At 51.8% G+C, this 16,264-nt stretch overlaps 3 protein-coding genes across 7 annotated transcripts; 2 read left to right on the plus strand and 1 right to left on the minus strand.

The window, feature by feature from the left end:
• The first annotated feature begins 1,443 nt into the window (after positions 1-1,443).
• ZBTB8A (zinc finger and BTB domain containing 8A) lies at positions 1,444-6,834 on the plus strand. 2 transcript variants are annotated; one of them, XM_072355199.1, is made up of 5 exons: positions 1,444-1,492; positions 1,592-1,711; positions 2,823-3,781; positions 4,195-4,367; positions 4,758-6,834. In XM_072355199.1, exons 3-5 carry the CDS (start codon positions 2,845-2,847, stop codon positions 5,088-5,090), a joined length of 1,443 nt encoding a protein of 480 aa, XP_072211300.1. In that variant the 5' UTR covers positions 1,444-1,492; positions 1,592-1,711; positions 2,823-2,844; the 3' UTR covers positions 5,091-6,834. The 2 variants fall into 2 exon arrangements, with proteins under 2 accessions (XP_072211300.1, XP_072211301.1); XM_072355200.1 differs by lacking the exon at positions 1,444-1,492 and having other exon boundaries at positions 1,519-1,711; positions 4,198-4,367.
• A 953-nt stretch (positions 6,835-7,787) lies between these two features.
• Positions 7,788-11,395, plus strand: LOC140261595 (zinc finger and BTB domain-containing protein 8A-like). Of its 3 annotated transcripts, none has more exons than XM_072355197.1 (5): positions 7,821-8,060; positions 8,803-9,784; positions 10,391-10,557; positions 10,755-10,799; positions 10,887-11,395. In XM_072355197.1, exons 2-5 carry the CDS (start codon positions 8,833-8,835, stop codon positions 11,082-11,084), a joined length of 1,362 nt encoding a protein of 453 aa, XP_072211298.1. In that variant the 5' UTR covers positions 7,821-8,060; positions 8,803-8,832; the 3' UTR covers positions 11,085-11,395. The 3 variants fall into 3 exon arrangements, with proteins under 3 accessions (XP_072211296.1, XP_072211298.1, XP_072211297.1); XM_072355196.1 differs by having other exon boundaries at positions 7,825-7,866; positions 7,971-8,060; positions 10,755-11,395; XM_072355195.1 differs by having other exon boundaries at positions 7,788-8,060; positions 10,755-11,395.
• A 530-nt stretch (positions 11,396-11,925) lies between these two features.
• Positions 11,926-16,170, minus strand: ZBTB8OS (zinc finger and BTB domain containing 8 opposite strand). 2 transcript variants are annotated; one of them, XM_072355217.1, is made up of 8 exons: positions 16,087-16,170; positions 14,888-15,113; positions 14,528-14,552; positions 13,988-14,109; positions 13,819-13,901; positions 13,428-13,480; positions 13,154-13,190; positions 11,926-12,743 (listed from the first exon to the last, which is right to left on the minus strand). In XM_072355217.1, the coding sequence occupies exons 2-8, from the start codon at positions 14,973-14,975 to the stop codon at positions 12,657-12,659; spliced, it is 495 nt and encodes a 164-aa protein (XP_072211318.1). In that variant the 5' UTR covers positions 14,976-15,113; positions 16,087-16,170; the 3' UTR covers positions 11,926-12,656. The 2 variants fall into 2 exon arrangements, with proteins under 2 accessions (XP_072211318.1, XP_072211317.1); XM_072355216.1 differs by having other exon boundaries at positions 15,764-16,094.
• Between the last annotated feature and the right edge of the window lie 94 nt (positions 16,171-16,264).

The raw sequence follows: 16,264 nt of genomic DNA on the forward strand, positions 1-16,264 counted from the left end.
GCAGCACAGGGTGAAACCAGTCCTGGTGCCTGAGCAAACCCACAGTCTGTTCCACGGCTGTTCCCAGCTGAACTGGGTGAATTTCTGGGCGTTTCCTGAAGTATTCTGAGTATTCTGAGCACTCGTAACAGGTTTAAAAAGCTGATTCGTTTACTCGAGATATCACTGCATTTTTCTCCTAGTTTTAAAATTCTATTACCTCTTTCTGGCAGGTGGAGAACCCTTAAACTCCTGCTTGCACTGATAAAACCGCTGAGCTCAGGGCCCTCTGGTACGCCAGGAAAGCACCTGGTTTGTGCAGTGTCAGCTGGGTCGTGCAGAACAAATACCCACAATCTGTTCCTTATAGAAGGAATTTTTCAGTACAAGAAATATTTGGGACATGGAAGTGGGGAGAAAAACATCATGTAGGATGTCATATACAAAAGTGGTGCTGCTTAGTTGAACTAAGTAGTAGTGTTGGATTCCCGTGGAAGGGGAATGGTGAGGGTGAAGAGGGCTGCTACCGACTGCTGGGCTGGCCTTGTTAGTGCTTCAGCCGACACACCGTGCTGACTTGGATGTACATCAAAATAAACTGTGTGGCACTCACAGGTGATGCAGTGTTGGAGGGCTGGAAGGAGCTGGTCAGCTGTGGATGCATCAGATTCAAATGTTTCTGGTCGATAATTAACACCATTGTCCTGAATGGTGAAGAAATCCATGTGAAATGCTGGGTAAATTTGAGACACTTTCTCATGTTCCAGAACGATCCATGTGAGCCAGTCAGGAACAGAGCAGTATTTCACAATAGGCAGAATGAAGGGTTTTAAGTGTGGCCTGAACAGCAAAATTTGAAAGGAGGCAGAACTGAGAAAACTACAGAAGTTTATTAAAAAGGGGAATGAAACTGGGGAAATACAATGATCCGACATAAATGGACGTAAATTGAATGTGAAGACAGGAGAGACTGTGAGAGTGTAACTGTGGGAGGAAAAAGCCTTTCGATACCTTCCTGCTTTTGCTATGGCGGGGAAAGGAACGTAAATTGTTTCAAGATGGAATGTCTGAAGTTTATGCAAGGGAAGGCTAAAAGGACAGCGAGGATAGAGCTAAGGCAGAGCGGCTCCCACGGGAGAAGGAATGCTTTTAACAAGTAAGTGGAGTGTCTAGAGAGAAAAGACGCTGGTGGTAAGAAGAGGATGGCGAAGGATATCAAACTTCGAGCGAGAGAAGGCGAGAGGCTGAGGTAGCAGGATTGTGGGAGTTATGCTTTTTTTTCCAAAGACAACCGAGATGTGAAGAAAAGATACTTCATCTCCTCCTAGGGAAGCTGCAGATACGTTAAGGAAGGATTTGGGTCATCTGGGCCCGTGTTATACATAAAGGTGTGAGAAGGAAACAACCGGGGCATCGCACCCCCTCCCGGACGGCGTGTGGGCGTGAGAGAGGAAGGCGGCGAAGGCTGCAGGGCGGTCAGGCGGAGGAAGCTGCTGGGCTGTGCCTGCAATCGGTGCGTTGCCCCTTTAATTGTGTCCCCAGCCCTCGGGCGTCTCTGTCCAACGCCCACGTCAGCAAATACCTTTTGTTTCTCTCCCGCTCGGGCTTCCAGGGCTCGGGGCTGCGGGAACGGGGCGCGGAGCGTGTCCCGACTGGAGCTGGGAACCCCGCATCCTCCGCCTGCCCGTCCATCGCGGCCGAGCGAGCGGCAGCCGCCCGCGGAACCCCGGCGGTGAGTGACGGCCGGGGCGGAGGGAGCCCGTGCGCGGGGCTGCAGGCGGGACACCGCCGGGATCCGCAGCCCGCGGGCCGGCCGTGCCGGGAGCCGCCGCCGGGAGCCGGGCGGGCCGCGGAGCCCCGGCAGCGCCGCGCGGGCGCCATTTGCAGCCCCGGGCGCGGCGGCGAGAAGCCGGGCGCGGCAACAAAGGGCTGCGCGGGAGCGGGCGGCGGGTGCGCGGAGAGCGGGGCCGCGGAGGGGCGCGCGGGGGACTCCGCCGAGCGGAGCCGGCGCGGGCGGCGGGACCGGGAGCGGCTCGGGCCACGCCGAGCGCCCGGCAGCGGGCGGCGGGGCGGGGAGAGCGGAGCCGGGGCTCCGGGACGGCGGGCGGAGCGGGCGGCGCGCCCTGCCTGTAGCCGAGCCGAGCCGAAGGCAGCGCGCGGCTCGGGACGGCGGCCGAGGGCGCTGCTCCGCGTTCCCCGCGCCGGGAGCGGTGGCGGCGGCCCCCGGGGCGACAGCGCGGCATCCCGGGCGGCGGCTCCGCGCCTTGGCGGGCGGGCCCAGCGCCGCCGGGCGAACCGGGCTGCCGGCGGCCGAGCGGCCAATGCGGGCGGGGCGCGTCGAGTGGCGGCGGCGGCGGCCAATGCCGGGGCAGCCCGGGCCGGGAGGGATGCGGCCGGAGCCGCCCGGTCGCCGAGTTCCCATTTGTGGTCCCTCGGGCGGGGATGGATTCGAGCCCTGCCGGAGCCGGGCGGTGCGGTAACGGCAGCCCGTGCACGGAAAGAGGCTGCAGCTGCTGGCGGTCTCCTCGCCGTGACGGTGAACGGCTGAGGGCTGAACGGCTGCCGGCGCGTCTCTCACCCCCCCATCCTGAGGATGCGGTTGCTCCCAGTTGGAGCTCTGACATCGCTGCCAAATAGCAGATACAGCCTTAGCTGGACTCATTGCATCCTTTTCGAACTGCAACGCGCAGTTGTGGATATTTGGGTTTTGTAATTTAAATATATTTGTGTGTTTACATAAGATTATTTTTCAGCATATCCGTAAAATCGGGTCTGCCATCCTTGGCGAGTTGCTCAGCATGGAAGTCAAGATTGTAATTTGTTTTAATTCCTTTGTTTCATAGAGCACAGCACATCTGGTTTGGGATGGAGATTTCGTCCCACCAGTTTCACCTCCTGGAGCAGCTCAATGAGCAGCGCAGACAGGACCTGTTCTGTGACTGCAGCATCCTGGTGGAGGGGCAGGTGTTCAAGGCGCACCGCAATGTGCTGTTTGCCAGCAGCGGGTACTTCAAGATGCTCCTTTCGCAGAGCTCCAAGGAAATGACTCAACCCACCACTGCCACCTTCCAGGCATTTTCTCCGGACACTTTTACAGTTATTCTGGACTTTGTGTATTCGGGCAAACTGTCTCTCACCGGTCAGAACGTCATCGAGGTCATGTCGGCCGCCAGCTACCTGCAGATGACCGACGTTATCAGTGTGTGTAAAACGTTCATCAAGTCGTCCCTGGACATCAGTGAGAAGGAGAAGGATCGCTACTTCAGCCTCTCAGACAAGGAGGTGAATTCCAATGGCGGGGAGCAGCCGTGCCTGTACGGCGCGGGCTGGAGGGCAGAAAGCAGCCCCCCACATCCACACCTAAACCCAGACCAAGGGACGTGTATGAGGGGAAACGCTTGGAGCAACTTCAACTACTATCCAGCTTCCCAAAGAAGCACGCAGCAGCAGCTGTCCAAGCATGACCAAAGGCAGGATTCCATAAAGAAATCCCGGCACCCGGGACTGCAGCAACCTGCTGACATTCCTCACTATAAATCGAGCAAACTCGAGGACAGGGCTGCTGAGCCTGCTGGCCACATTCCTCAGTCTGAGGACCAGGTTCAGATTGAGACAGAAGCGGAATCTCCTCACGTGGGGTTTCAGTACGGCCAGGGCTCCGACGTGATCTCCAGGCGCTCAGCCGTGTCGCAGCAGGAGCGCGACTCGCCCCGTCCTTCCAGCAAATCCAAGTCTCCCAAAGCGGACGAGCAGTACCCCAGCATGCCCTCCATTGTAGGTGTGATGGGCGGCTGGGCTGAAGGTAGGAGGGAGTCTCCATGCTGCCTGCTGTGTCAGTGAGAAACACACAGTGCTGAAGGAGCGAGCATTTACCGGAAGGGCTTTGTGTTTTCCTGAGCTGTAGGCTTGGAAAGCTGAGATCAGCTCCTGGAGAATGATGAATAAGTGAAGTTTAGCTTTTCAAAGTACATATTCTCTGTGTCTAAGAGCTACACAGTCACGATCAGTTTGGTTTCTTATGCTCACTTTAATGTTGCTGATAGCCCGCTCCTTTTCCCTCGATGTTGTAATTTACACAAGAGCTGTATCTGAAAAGACCTACAGTGTTTATTAAATAGAAGCGATTTTCTATTCTGTTTCTGTTGCTTTCTGTAACTGGAGTAACTAAATGAGGGGTATGTTACGACTTCTTTTAAAAATCAAACTGTTTCCTAGCAGATGATCTACCCAGGATGAGGTTCAAGTGCCCATTCTGCACCCACATGGTGAAAAGAAAAGCAGACCTGAAGCGTCACCTCCGGTGCCACACAGGAGAGCGGCCGTACCCGTGTGAGGCGTGTGGGAAGAGGTTCAGCAGGCTGGATCACCTCAGCAGCCATTTCCGCACTGTACGTATTGTTGGTAACTGTGAGCTTCACTTGATGTGTGAATCTGTCTCAGTGTGATTAAACACAGTGCCAGCCTGTCTGGTTGATGCATTGACTCCCGCAAAGAAGAGGGAGTAGATAATTAACTTGGTTTTGCTTAAGTCCATTTGGAGCATAATTCCAATGAAAGAGGATGAGTTTCTTTGTTGGCTCACAAAGGCATTGCACTGCGTGAGTTCTGCAATAGGGATGAAGTGCACACCTGGAGCTCCTGTGGATGTTTCATGATTAATGTCTGACTGCTGCTCAGAATGAGTTAATGCCAACATTTGATGTCACTCTAGCTTTACTTTTTATCATAAAACGCTTCCTCTCTGATACCATATACATGGATTCCTCTCAATTTTCCAGATTCATCAGGCCTGTAAGCTTATCTGCAGGAAGTGTAAACGCCACGTGACTGAGCTGACGGGACAGGTGGTGCAGGAGGGGACCAGGCGCTACAGGCTCTGCAACGAGTGCCTGGCTGAAGCTGGCATTGACAGCATCCGCATTGACTTGGAGGCTGAAGCGCCCCTTGAATTTCCAGCAGACGGAGATAAGGATTCCAGGTGGCACTATGGGGAAGACAACAAATCCGATGTGGAGATCGTGGAGGACGGGTCGTCTGACCTGGTCATCCAGCAGGTTGATGACAGTGAGGATGAAGCAGAGGAGAAGGAAGTAAAGCCAAATATTAGGTAGTTGTGAGACAAACACGAGTGCATGGAATTCCTTTTACGTGGAAATCCTGTCTTGCCCGTGAGCCCTCCACCAGCCTGCAGAGACCTGCTGGTTTCTCTTGGACAGGCCCAGACTTGCATGTGTTCATGGACATATCATTGAGTCCATCCTGAGTTTTGCTATCGAAATACCCATACTTTGCTTCATTAGAAATAATGCGCCCTTCGATGGAGTAACGGCTGATCCCAGAGGCTGAAGTACAAGGACGAGGTTTTACGGTACAGTGAGTCTCTTCTCAAAACCTCTTTCAAAGAGGTAAGGTCTAAATGCTTAAAAAAGCTGCACACCGGTGTAAATTACTCTTCAGCATTCAGAAATAAAGATAATTTTCCATGAAATTTCATTAAGTCTTCATATTATATTGTGATTAGGAAAGCTAGGCAAAGAATTAAGAAAAAGCATATAAAAATGTTTAGCATGTAACTGGAAAAGCATTTTCTTGTAAAATTTATTCCCTCTGAAAACAGGGAATTCAGTCTGAGATGTGTTTTTATAGCCATTTGTACAGTACTTTGTCTTAATACAAATATCTGTGGATGTAATCTACCTGGACTTCAGCAAAGCCTTTGGCTCCATCTCCCACAGCACTGCGGAGGAGCTGCAGCCCGTGGCTGGGAGAGGTGCACTCTTCACTGGGTGAAAAGCTGCCTGGATGGCCAGGCCTAGAGTGGTGGTGAATGGAGTGCCATCCAGCTGGCAGCCAGCAGTGCTCCCCAGGGGTTGGTGTTGAGGCCAGCCCTGTTTAGTACCTTTACTGATGACGTGGACAAGGAGATGGAGTCTGACGGAGGGATGTGGATGGGCTGCATTGCTGAGCTGAGGCCATTGGGATGAGCTTTGACACGACCGAGTGCAGCATTTCAGTGACAAAAACGCCTCGTATTGCCACAGGCCTGGGGCAGCACGGCTGGAAAGCTGCATAGGAAATCCCTGCTTGTATTTGGCCTGGATGAAGGGGAAAACTGTGCCAATCCAGGCCTGAAACCTTAACTGCGAACAGCAAAGATGACACTATTAATTCCTGTATACTTCAGGGAGTTTCTAGAAGCAAAGGGATTTCTGGATCAATACCCAATTTAATTAGGTATTGTACATCTAAGAATAGTGGGACTGGATTCTTTAGGGGAAAAAAAAGACATGAAGTGGCTACAAGGGGCAAATGGAACAATCTGCCCATAAGAAGACATTAAGTACAGGCAAAAGAATGACGGACTTGCCCTGGTGAAGCAGGGTTTCATTGCTCTTATACATCTTTATTATTCTCAACGCCATCCCTGAATGCTTGTAGTCATTTTTAAAGTATCTTATAAGCCTGGAGCAGAGCCCACAGCTCAGTTACGTTTTGTATTTAAAAAGATGACCATTTTACATCTCCCGCTTTACTTTAAGTTGTTGTTTCCTTGTTTTTGTATTACAAAACAAGATGAATGTTAAGTGCCTTATATCTTCCATGCTCTTCATTTTACGTATCCAATCATATATTTTGTTTGTTTTCCTCTAAATTAAAATAACGCTGTTTTATTTTCTTTTAATCTCCTTGCATTGCATCTTGTGATCGCCGCCTTCACGCTCCTGTAAGGACCACCTGCCATTCATTAGCAGAAATAACAGTTTTTTTTCCAAAAAGGGAAAGCAAAGACCATAATGGGCTGTTACCAAGAACTTAATTCACTGTCCCGGAATGGATCTGAATATTGCTTTTAGAACTCTGCCAACTCACACAAAAGACACTTCATTGTATCCTTAGATGCTGAAGAAGGCTGTACAGAACTGCTTTGAATTCTGCTAACATTGGCTAATATAAACCATATAAACCCCACAAAAAAAGCTCCAAATGAACAAACCTTTCAAACTCTGTACGTATCATTGTCCCGTTTGGGATATACGCTGCTCCAGATAGGAGAAAAAAAGGCAAAACCATCCATTTATTGTGAGCTGTGAAAATAGTTACGAGCACCACAAGTCCCTGCAGAAGGGGGCTGTCAGGTACCGACCCTGTTACACGCTGGATTCTTTCTTTCCTCCTGGCTCTTAAACATTCCATCCTCCAGGACTTTGGGATCCTTCTCATTGATTTCTTCATTTTCACTAAAGGCTTGTACAAAACCCTTTTCTGTTACGTATAAACCTGTTACGGAATACATGACAGCATTTCTTCCCTGAAGCATTTGGTCACTGTCAAAGCCTTCCATGCCTCAGCCATGACAGTGTCATCATTTCTCGTGCTTTGGTTTTGTAGTTGGCAAAAGCACCTGCCTTTGAACTTCAGATATTCTGAATGGGGCAAACAGCACCAGATCTTCAGCTCCACTTATTATTCAATTTGACCTTTCCAAAGCTCAAAAATGCCTGACCAGCTGCAACTACAGCCGAATGGGTGTCAGTGTCTGGATGCCGGGATCACTTTCAATTTGCATGCCTGAGCATAACAGCGCACACCCATTTGCAGTCCTTTGGTTTTGGATGTCCTCCGCTGTTTGAATACAAGACTTTCCTGTTACAAAAATGCTCCTATTGAATAAAGAAATATATCCTACTCTACAGAACTACAAATATTTCCCATTCAGGTGGCGCCTTCCTTCCATATACGAAAGCTATCCAGCCGCTAACAATAGCGGTGCAGTGTATATGCGCTAAGATAGCGGCCTCCCGCACGGCGTGTGGGCGTGAGAGAGGAAGGCAGCGAAGGCTGCAGGGCGGTCAGGCGGAGGAAGCTGCTGGGCTGTGCCTGCAATCGGTGCGTTGCCCCTTTAATTGTGTCCCCAGCCCTCGGGCGTCTCTGTCCAACGCCCACGTCAGCAAATAAATACCTTTTGTTTCTCTCCCGCTCGGGCTTCGGAGTGTGCCCCGACTGGAGCCGGGAACCCCGCATCCTCCGCCTGCCCGTCCATCGCGGCCGAGCGAGCGGCAGCCGCCCGCGGAACCCCGGCGGTGAGTGACGGCCGGGGCGGAGGGAGCCCGTGCTTGGGGCTGCAGGCGGGACACCGCCGGGATCCGCAGCCCGCGGGCCGGCCGTGCCGGGAGCCGCCGCCGGGAGCCGGGCGGGCCGCGGAGCCCCGGCAGCGCCGCGCGGGCGCCATTTGCAGCCCCGGGCGCGGCGGCGAGAAGCCGGGCGCGGCAACAAAGGGCTGCGCGGGAGCGGGCGGCGGGTGCGCGGAGAGCGGGGCCGCGGAGGGGCGCGCGGGGGACTCCGCCGAGCGGAGCCGGCGCGGGCGGCGGGACCGGGGGCGGCTCGGGCCACGCCGAGCGCCCGGCAGCGGGCGGCGGGGCGGGGAGAGCGGAGCCGGGGCTCCGGGACGGCGGGCGGAGCGGGCGGCGCGCCCTGCCTGTAGCCGAGCCGAGCCGAAGGCAGCGCGCGGCTCGGGACGGCGGCCGAGGGCGCTGCTCCGCGTTCCCCTGTGCTGGTCTCTGAACCGTTACCGTTCGAGGCTGCAGTCCTGTATTATAGCACCCGGTATTCGTGCGGAAGAATCATTTCAGCTCTTTCACAGTTAATTTCCTGTGGTCTGTTACTGTATGGCGCTGAGATGTGTATAGAGTCTTAGCTATGTTAGGTATGTTACAACATGCAGAGCTTTCGGATCCTTAAACACGGGGCTCATCCATTAAAATAGGATTCAGTACCATTTGTTTCATTTTTCGTCGTCACAATCGTGTTTGTTTTTTGCTGTAGAGGAGGACTCCCCGCTGATCCCCTATTGGGATGGAGATTTCGTCCCACCAGTTTCACCTCCTGGAGCAGCTGAACGAGCAGCGGAAGCAGGACCTGTTCTGTGACTGCAGCATCCTGGTGGAGGGGCAGGTGTTCAGGGCGCACCGCAATGTGCTGTTTGCCAGCAGCGGGTACTTCAAGATGCTCCTTTCGCAGAGCTCCAAGGACACGAGCCAGCCGACTGTCGCGACTTTCGAGGTCTTCTCTCCAGAGACGTTTATGGTTATCCTGGACTTCGTGTACTCGGGAATATTGCCCTTAACGGGTCAGAACGTGATAGAAGTGATGTCTGCAGCCAGCTACCTGCAGATGACAGACATTCTTAACGTCTGCAAGACATTCATTAAGTCGTCTCTGGATATTAATGAGAAGGAGAAGGATCACTACCTGAGCCTGTCGGCCAAAAGCACAGCCGGTGAGCCTGCTCACGCTTCGCTTTATCGCTCAAGGAGGAAAGCAAAGAGCAACCCAAGGCGCTCCTATTGCGTTCCAGATGAAAAGGCCAATGTGGTGAGCGAAAATTCCTGGAGCAGTTACAGCACTTATCTGTCCTCACAGGTGATCCTTCAGCGGGCGGAAACGCAGCTCTCAAAGAGGGGCAGAAAGCAGGGCTCGGCCAGGAAGCGCCGAAAGCACTTAGGGCTGTCCCAGACACGTGAGTTTGTGCAGTGCAAAGCAAACAAAGCTGAGCGGGCTGAGGGTTGTAATGCATCAGACTGCAACCACAGCTCTCGAGCTAAAGAGGAGGCTGAATTTGATGCCGAGAATGACGTTGGTCACGGTGATGATGGCTATAATCCCGAATCAGAAGGGACACCCAAGAGGTGGTCTGTTGCTCAACTGGAAGAACTGTCACAAACTTCTGAGCTCATGGAATTAAAGGCAGAAGAACTGTACAGCTCAGTGCCCACAGTTTTAGGTGTAATGAGTAGTTGGAATGAAGGTAAAAAGTACATTTGATTTTGCACAGTTTGTTGTTATTTAGAGGAAGCGAGATGGGAGAATTTCCTAAGGCTCTCCATGATGTTTGTTGTTCCCTTGGTCTGCTCTGCTGTAGTGCCTAACAGAGCGTGAGGCTCTAAAGCCAGAACGAGGCATGAGGATTAGAATCCGAGCCTGACCCAGGTGCTGTGTGAGCTTCAAATAAGACCTGCCTGATGATTTGGCCCCAAACAGAGCTGAACGGAGCTCATTATAACAGCACAAGTTTATGATGATACACATCCTAATATACCACAGGGATGGTCAATAGTTATGAAGCACTAGCTGCTGAAAGAGGCTGGTGACAATGTATGATGCACTTACATGTTTATGATCATACTATATCTAAAAAGTACACAGAGTAAGAAAGAATGCACCATCAAATACCGAATATATTCAGTGAACAATTAGTAGTGTTGGGGTGTGGGGGGGATTATAGGTTTGGATTTTTCCTGTTGAGTGACAACCCAAAGGACAAACAAACTGCTGCTCATTTAAGCTCAGAAATAACAAAACTGCTCTGAGAAGCCGCTGTGGTTTGATGCATGACCTGTGCTCCTCATTGCAGACTTACCTCGCATGCGGTTCAAGTGCCCGTTCTGCACACACACCGTGAAGCGCCGCGCGGACCTGAAGCGTCACCTGCGGTGCCACACCGGGGAGCGGCCGTACCCGTGTGAGGCGTGTGGGAAGAGGTTCACCCGGCTGGAGCACCTGCGGAACCACTTCATGACGGTACGGCAGCGCGGGGGGCCTGGGGAAAGAAGCACGAGGGTCTGTTGGTGCCGCTGCTCAGCCACTGCTGCAACCAGCACAGCTTCACTCACTGAAGTTGGCAGACTTTGCTTCTTTGAGTGACTCAGTGATGTGTTTGTTTTTGACCGTAGTGTTATTGGATGAACACTGACACGTCCAATTCTAAACCCCTTTAGATACATCAAGCTGGCAAGCTCGTCTGCAGGAAGTGCAAGCGCCAGGTGAGCGAGCAGACGGGCTGCGTTGTGCAGCAGGGAACGCGGCGCTACAGGCTGTGCCACAAGTGTCTGACTGAGACCAACCTGCAGGGCAGCCCCGCGGGGATGGATGCTGAGCGCTGCCCTGTCAGCTCCGTGGGAAGCAAACATTGCAGGTGGGCTCTGGAGGAGGATCAGAAGTCGGATGACGACACAGCGGAGGAAGAGCCGTATAATTTGGTTGTCCGACGTGTTGCGGACGGCGCTGCAGATGAGACAGACGAAAAGGTGAAGCCAAACCTTAGGTAGATAGTTTTGTATATTTGTTACTGCTGTATTCAAGATTAAATTACTCGTGTTCTACCAGCTAATACTGGCTTATTAGCTTCATTAAGTGCTGTTAAAGTTCTGTTGCAAGAAGCAAAATATGGACTCCAAAGAAATTGGTTTGTGCTTATAAACATCCAGCAGTGTAACTTCTGCAAATACCCAGAATTTACTGTCTGGAAACTATTTAGAAGAATTGTTTTGCATTTTGACCAAGTTTTGCTCAGAGCTTCTGTTCATAATGAATATATAAATAAGCTTTTCCACAAGGAAGGTTATAAAGCATACAGATTAAAAACAAACAAGAACAAACGGCTGTGGATAATGGATAATTTGCTTTGGAAAGGTCTTACAAAAGCAAGCATCTAAGAAGCATAAAAGCTTTTTGTTGACACTAATTGACACCTAGGAAGTTAAGAAACCCTCCCCTCCCATTGTAAAGGGTCGGCCCGCCCCGGCGCTGCTCCTTACCCACAGCAGCGCTCCCGCCTCAGGCTCTGTGGAAGGCAGCCTCACACTCGACGCCTGATTGGCTGCTCCCAGTCACCTGACCCAGCCAGCCAATGAGGTGGCGGAGCACATTCCCGCCCAACTCTGAGGACTTGGCCATGGCGGCGCAGGGCCGGGCCTCGCTCCGTCCCCACAGCAGCACAGCGGGGCGCCCGGGTTCGTCCTGAGTGAAAACCCCACTCAGTTCTGTATGTTCGGCAAACGAATCCATCTCCAGCCTCATTTACAGGAGGGTTTGCACACCGTTGTGGAGAACAAAGCATGAATGCAATTGATTAACCTCAAACATCACCAACAATAATGACTCACACAGAAGTTCTACCAGTCAACGCTTTATTTCAACACTAAAACTTTCTAATTAAAAAAAAAAAAATTATATTTTATCCCTTTAAAACCCGATTTAAAACACCTTTACAGCAAATCAGAGATGAGGCAGCCATAGGTTTACCACAGGGCAGAGCTTCCCTCATCCCATGGGCTGCTGCTGGGACCAGGCACAGGGAGCCCTTGGAAACGTATTTATAGTAAAGCAGCCCCACCTGGCGGCCTGAGGAAGGTGATTCTTTGTTTAATAATCGGTATAATTTAAACAGGAACTGCCCCACGTCGGGTCTGACCCCCCGCAGGCATTCTGGAAACTTCAGAGTATGTGAAGAGGGACGTCGGCTCACAGTTGTTAAACTGTCACATGAAATGACATAGATGAACACTTCCCAGCTGCCCAACCAAAGGGCAGCGCTTTGGCAGCTCCATTGATTTCCTTATTTACTTCATTCATTGCCTTCAGAGCCAACCACCAGCATCGGAGGGACTTCCATCCCCTACGACTCATCTCACATCCCCCCCAGACCCAACCAGTTCTGTCCTGGCAAGGCTGGTGTTGGTTTGGCTCAGCACCTTCACACCAAAGCACGGGATAACATTCCCCACAACCCCCTCCACCTTATGATTTGAACTAGCTAATTCCTTAGTCACTTCCCAGGGCTCACAGTTCTGAAGGGACTTTGCCAGCCACTGGCAAGTATCCACCGTGTTAAACTTGCTTTAAATATCAATGATGACAAAGACCTCTGGCTTCTCTTCTTCACAGATCTGCATGGCTGAGTAAGTTATGGCTTTGACCTCTGTGCCCTAGAGAGGAAAGACACAAGGCATGGATTTTCTACATGACACCTTGTAGCACTTCATAGTGATACATAATATTTACCACTTTCTACAAAGGGCAGTTTTTCTCCCCCATATGTTGTAAGTGTATTTGTTCCAAACATACTGTTTGGACAAGCAATAACAACAGTGATAACAGTGTGAGAAACAAACCTATGTGAGCACTCTGACTGCAGAGCGGCTCTTTTTTACTGTGCATCACAAAACCTGCATAGTTTGCCATGGTGGAGAAAGCATCAGCTCAACAGTTCAGAAATGCATTCAAAAAGCGTGGCAGAAAGTGAGACCTGAAGTCAGTAGTGCCTGTGATAGGTTTGATTTTGAAGAACCCAACCCTTCCCATCCTACTCTAAAACATAAGCAATATACAGACGTACCTGGGGGTGTTTTTGTAAAGAGAACTCTTCTCCCCACCTTTAAAGGCAAAAAGAAAAGGTTGTATTGTTAACATCTAATCAAATGTTACAGCCGGTTTCATTGGTGAGCATTGGATGGTTAGGCTCAAATTAAAACCTCAAAGGAAGGGCAGGAGCTCCTTTGTATAAAGTAACCGTGACCTTCTGCACCTCACGGTATTTCACAGTGGTGACTGGAGGGCAGTTTTTGTCATCATGGAAGATATTAATTACTCGATGGGTCATTGAAACTCACCCAATAGATCTTATTTTGAATCGCATTCGGTCGATGTAAAGCACTTTCACCTCCTGCAGAGAAAACAAGTGCAAAAACCCGTCACCAACACTTCTGTCTTAGGGCACTGAATCTCATTAGCAAGAATATTCCACTGTTTATATGAAATCTAAACCCAGAGAACTGGAGCATCTCAAAGCCAGGAACTACTACTAATGACGGCACCTAATGACTGGCAGTCTTGGAAACAAAGCTAAGTGTTTGCTTCTCAGCTCTTTGTGTCTTATTCTCCTGCTTCAAAGTGATCTGCTGAGTCCCCTTTTCTTCCTAAAAGGACACTGCATTCAAAAGTGGCTTATCAGAGAAAAGGCTTGTCCTGCCAAATGGAAATAGAACAAAACACGGCACTTACCCTGGGTATAAAGAACTCATTAGCACTGAACTTATACAGCCACTCATCCAAGAAGTGGAAGAGAAGGGACAACATATCATGTCCTGCATGGTTGAAGCAGAGAAGGTAATCAGCTGATGGTCCCAGCCAGAACACCCAAACGTTTAACATGTTTATGAGCAGTTTTTACCTTCTGCTTCTACTTCGATGGTGTCCAGAGGCTCCACAGTCCCCGTATCAGTCATGTACCCAAACATGGCCATGGCGCACTGCTCAAATGCTTCTTCCAAAGTGTCTCCCCATGCGTGTAGCCTAGAGAGACACGGGGTAACTCACTGCTCTTAACCACACAATCCCAATGTACTACACAGGAGAGAAGTATGAATGTAAGAACAAATGCAAAGGAGGTTACTGCACAGAAATGCCTGTCTACACTTCCATGTTTGGGGAGATTACGGAGATTTTTCTTCTTACAGGATGTGAGAAGAATTTCTTAGGAGAAAAAGGGAAATTCTCCTTTTACCAGACAACAGGAATGCCCTTTGTAATGCGAATGCATGTCTATGACGGAGTGCTGCTGGGATGAAACGCCATAAGGGCAGGAGTTGAGGAGATTTCAAACAACAGAGGGTTAAGCAGAAGCAGCACAAGAATAGTGCATCAGAAATGAGCTGTGTGGTTCCGTGCACCCCCAGCAGTGGGAGCAGCAGAGGTGGCTGCCCATACTTACTGCACGTCAGCTGTGTGATCCAGATCTGAGGAGTGAAAGAAAAGAAAGGCACAACATCAACAAACAGAGCTTCAAAAGAGGATTAAAAGCGTTGGATACTGATGTTACAACAATAACGTACTGGGTTCATCTGGAGACATAAAACTGCGTGTCTATTTCCTAGTACCATAGGAACAGCAGCACAGATGAAATCTTGGATTATTTCTGCTCAGCAGAAGCCCCCACTGGCACAGTACAAAACCCCACGAGCACCCAAAAAGCTCCTCCTGTTTCCTTCTTCTCCTCCTGCCCCGACACACACACACACACACACACACACATACACACACACAGTGTATCAGTGCTGTTCCAGTCACTCACACTCGTACTTCCTGGTGAGCGGTGGGTATTTGGCCTTCACAGCCTTCTGCTCCTCCGTCAGGTTGTAGTCCCGCTCCTCGCCCGCCATGGCTGCGCTCACTTCCTGCTCACACTGAACATGGCCACCGCCGCTGCCTCCTGCACTGCTGCACTGCTGGGCTGAGCAGGAGGGCTGCTTCCAGCTGGGGGTCTCACCAGCAGCCGGCGGGGAGCAGCTACAAACAGGCTGTGCATGAAAACAAGATTAGAAGGGCAGAGTTCAGTTCTGTGCTGCTCACCCTGCTGGCACACAGCAGTGACGCCCAGCGCTGTGCCGACAGCGTGCAGTGCACTGACAGCGTGCAGTGCACCAACAGTTTGCACCTCCGCCTCTGCAGGGAGGAACCCCGACCCTTCCGTGTGAATCACCCCCCAGCAAGAAAATACTGCAGCTACAGGAAAATAATCCTAACAGCTCTGCAGTAAGTTACACGGGTAACCTCGGCTTCAGAGCTTCACTGCACAGGGTACACAGCCTGCTGGGTGTCACTGCACACGACGGGGCACAGCACGTCGTTATGGGGCACAGCACGTCGTTATGGGGCACAGCACGTCGTTATGGGGCACAGCACGTCGTTATGGGGCACAGCACGTCGTTATGGGGCACAGCACGTCGTTATGGGGCACAGCACGTCGTTATGGGGCACAGCACGTCGTTATGGGGCACAGCACGTCGTTATGGGGCACAGCACGTCGTTATGGGGCACTTCAGTCCCACCCAGTGGAACCCACTAGCCGATTCCACACCGCCGTTCCCTTGTAAAGGTAACACAGGCTGCAGCGCCCCATTAACTTCAGGCTGATTATTTCCCGAGATCCCCCGTGAATCCACCATGCCTTTTCCCAGCAGAGCGGTTCCCGCTGCCATGTAATGACTCCACGTGGGATTTGCGGGCTCTGCTTCCAGATAAGCACGGAGATGTGCAGGCTGCAAGCCCAAAACGCTCCTGGGAGGGAATAACGCCGAAGGAGCACCGGACTGAACGGGAACGGAGCCACAGACCCGGGAACGAGGCAGGTCACAGAGCCCCATTAGCAACCGGTAACCGGACCGCGCTCAGGGGGAGCTCCGGGCCGGTATCCCAGCACACCGCTCCACGCAGCGCTGCCCGCACACAACGCCACCCCACAATCCTTCCCCCCGCCCGGCCCGCACTCACCGGGCGCTGTCCCTTTAAGGGCCACGCGAGGGTCGCGCGCCGCCCACCCCTTCCGCCCGGAAGATGGCGGCTCCCAGCGGAGCTCCGCCCCGCGGGCCGGAGCTCCGCTGGGAGCCGCCACCTCACTCCCGGGCCGGACCGGCGGTGGCGCGCTCGCCGGACCCCTCGCGTGGCCCTC

This window comes from Excalfactoria chinensis, chromosome 22 (genome assembly GCF_039878825.1).
Source record: "Excalfactoria chinensis isolate bCotChi1 chromosome 22, bCotChi1.hap2, whole genome shotgun sequence".
Taxonomy (NCBI): Eukaryota; Metazoa; Chordata; class Aves; order Galliformes; family Phasianidae; genus Excalfactoria; species Excalfactoria chinensis.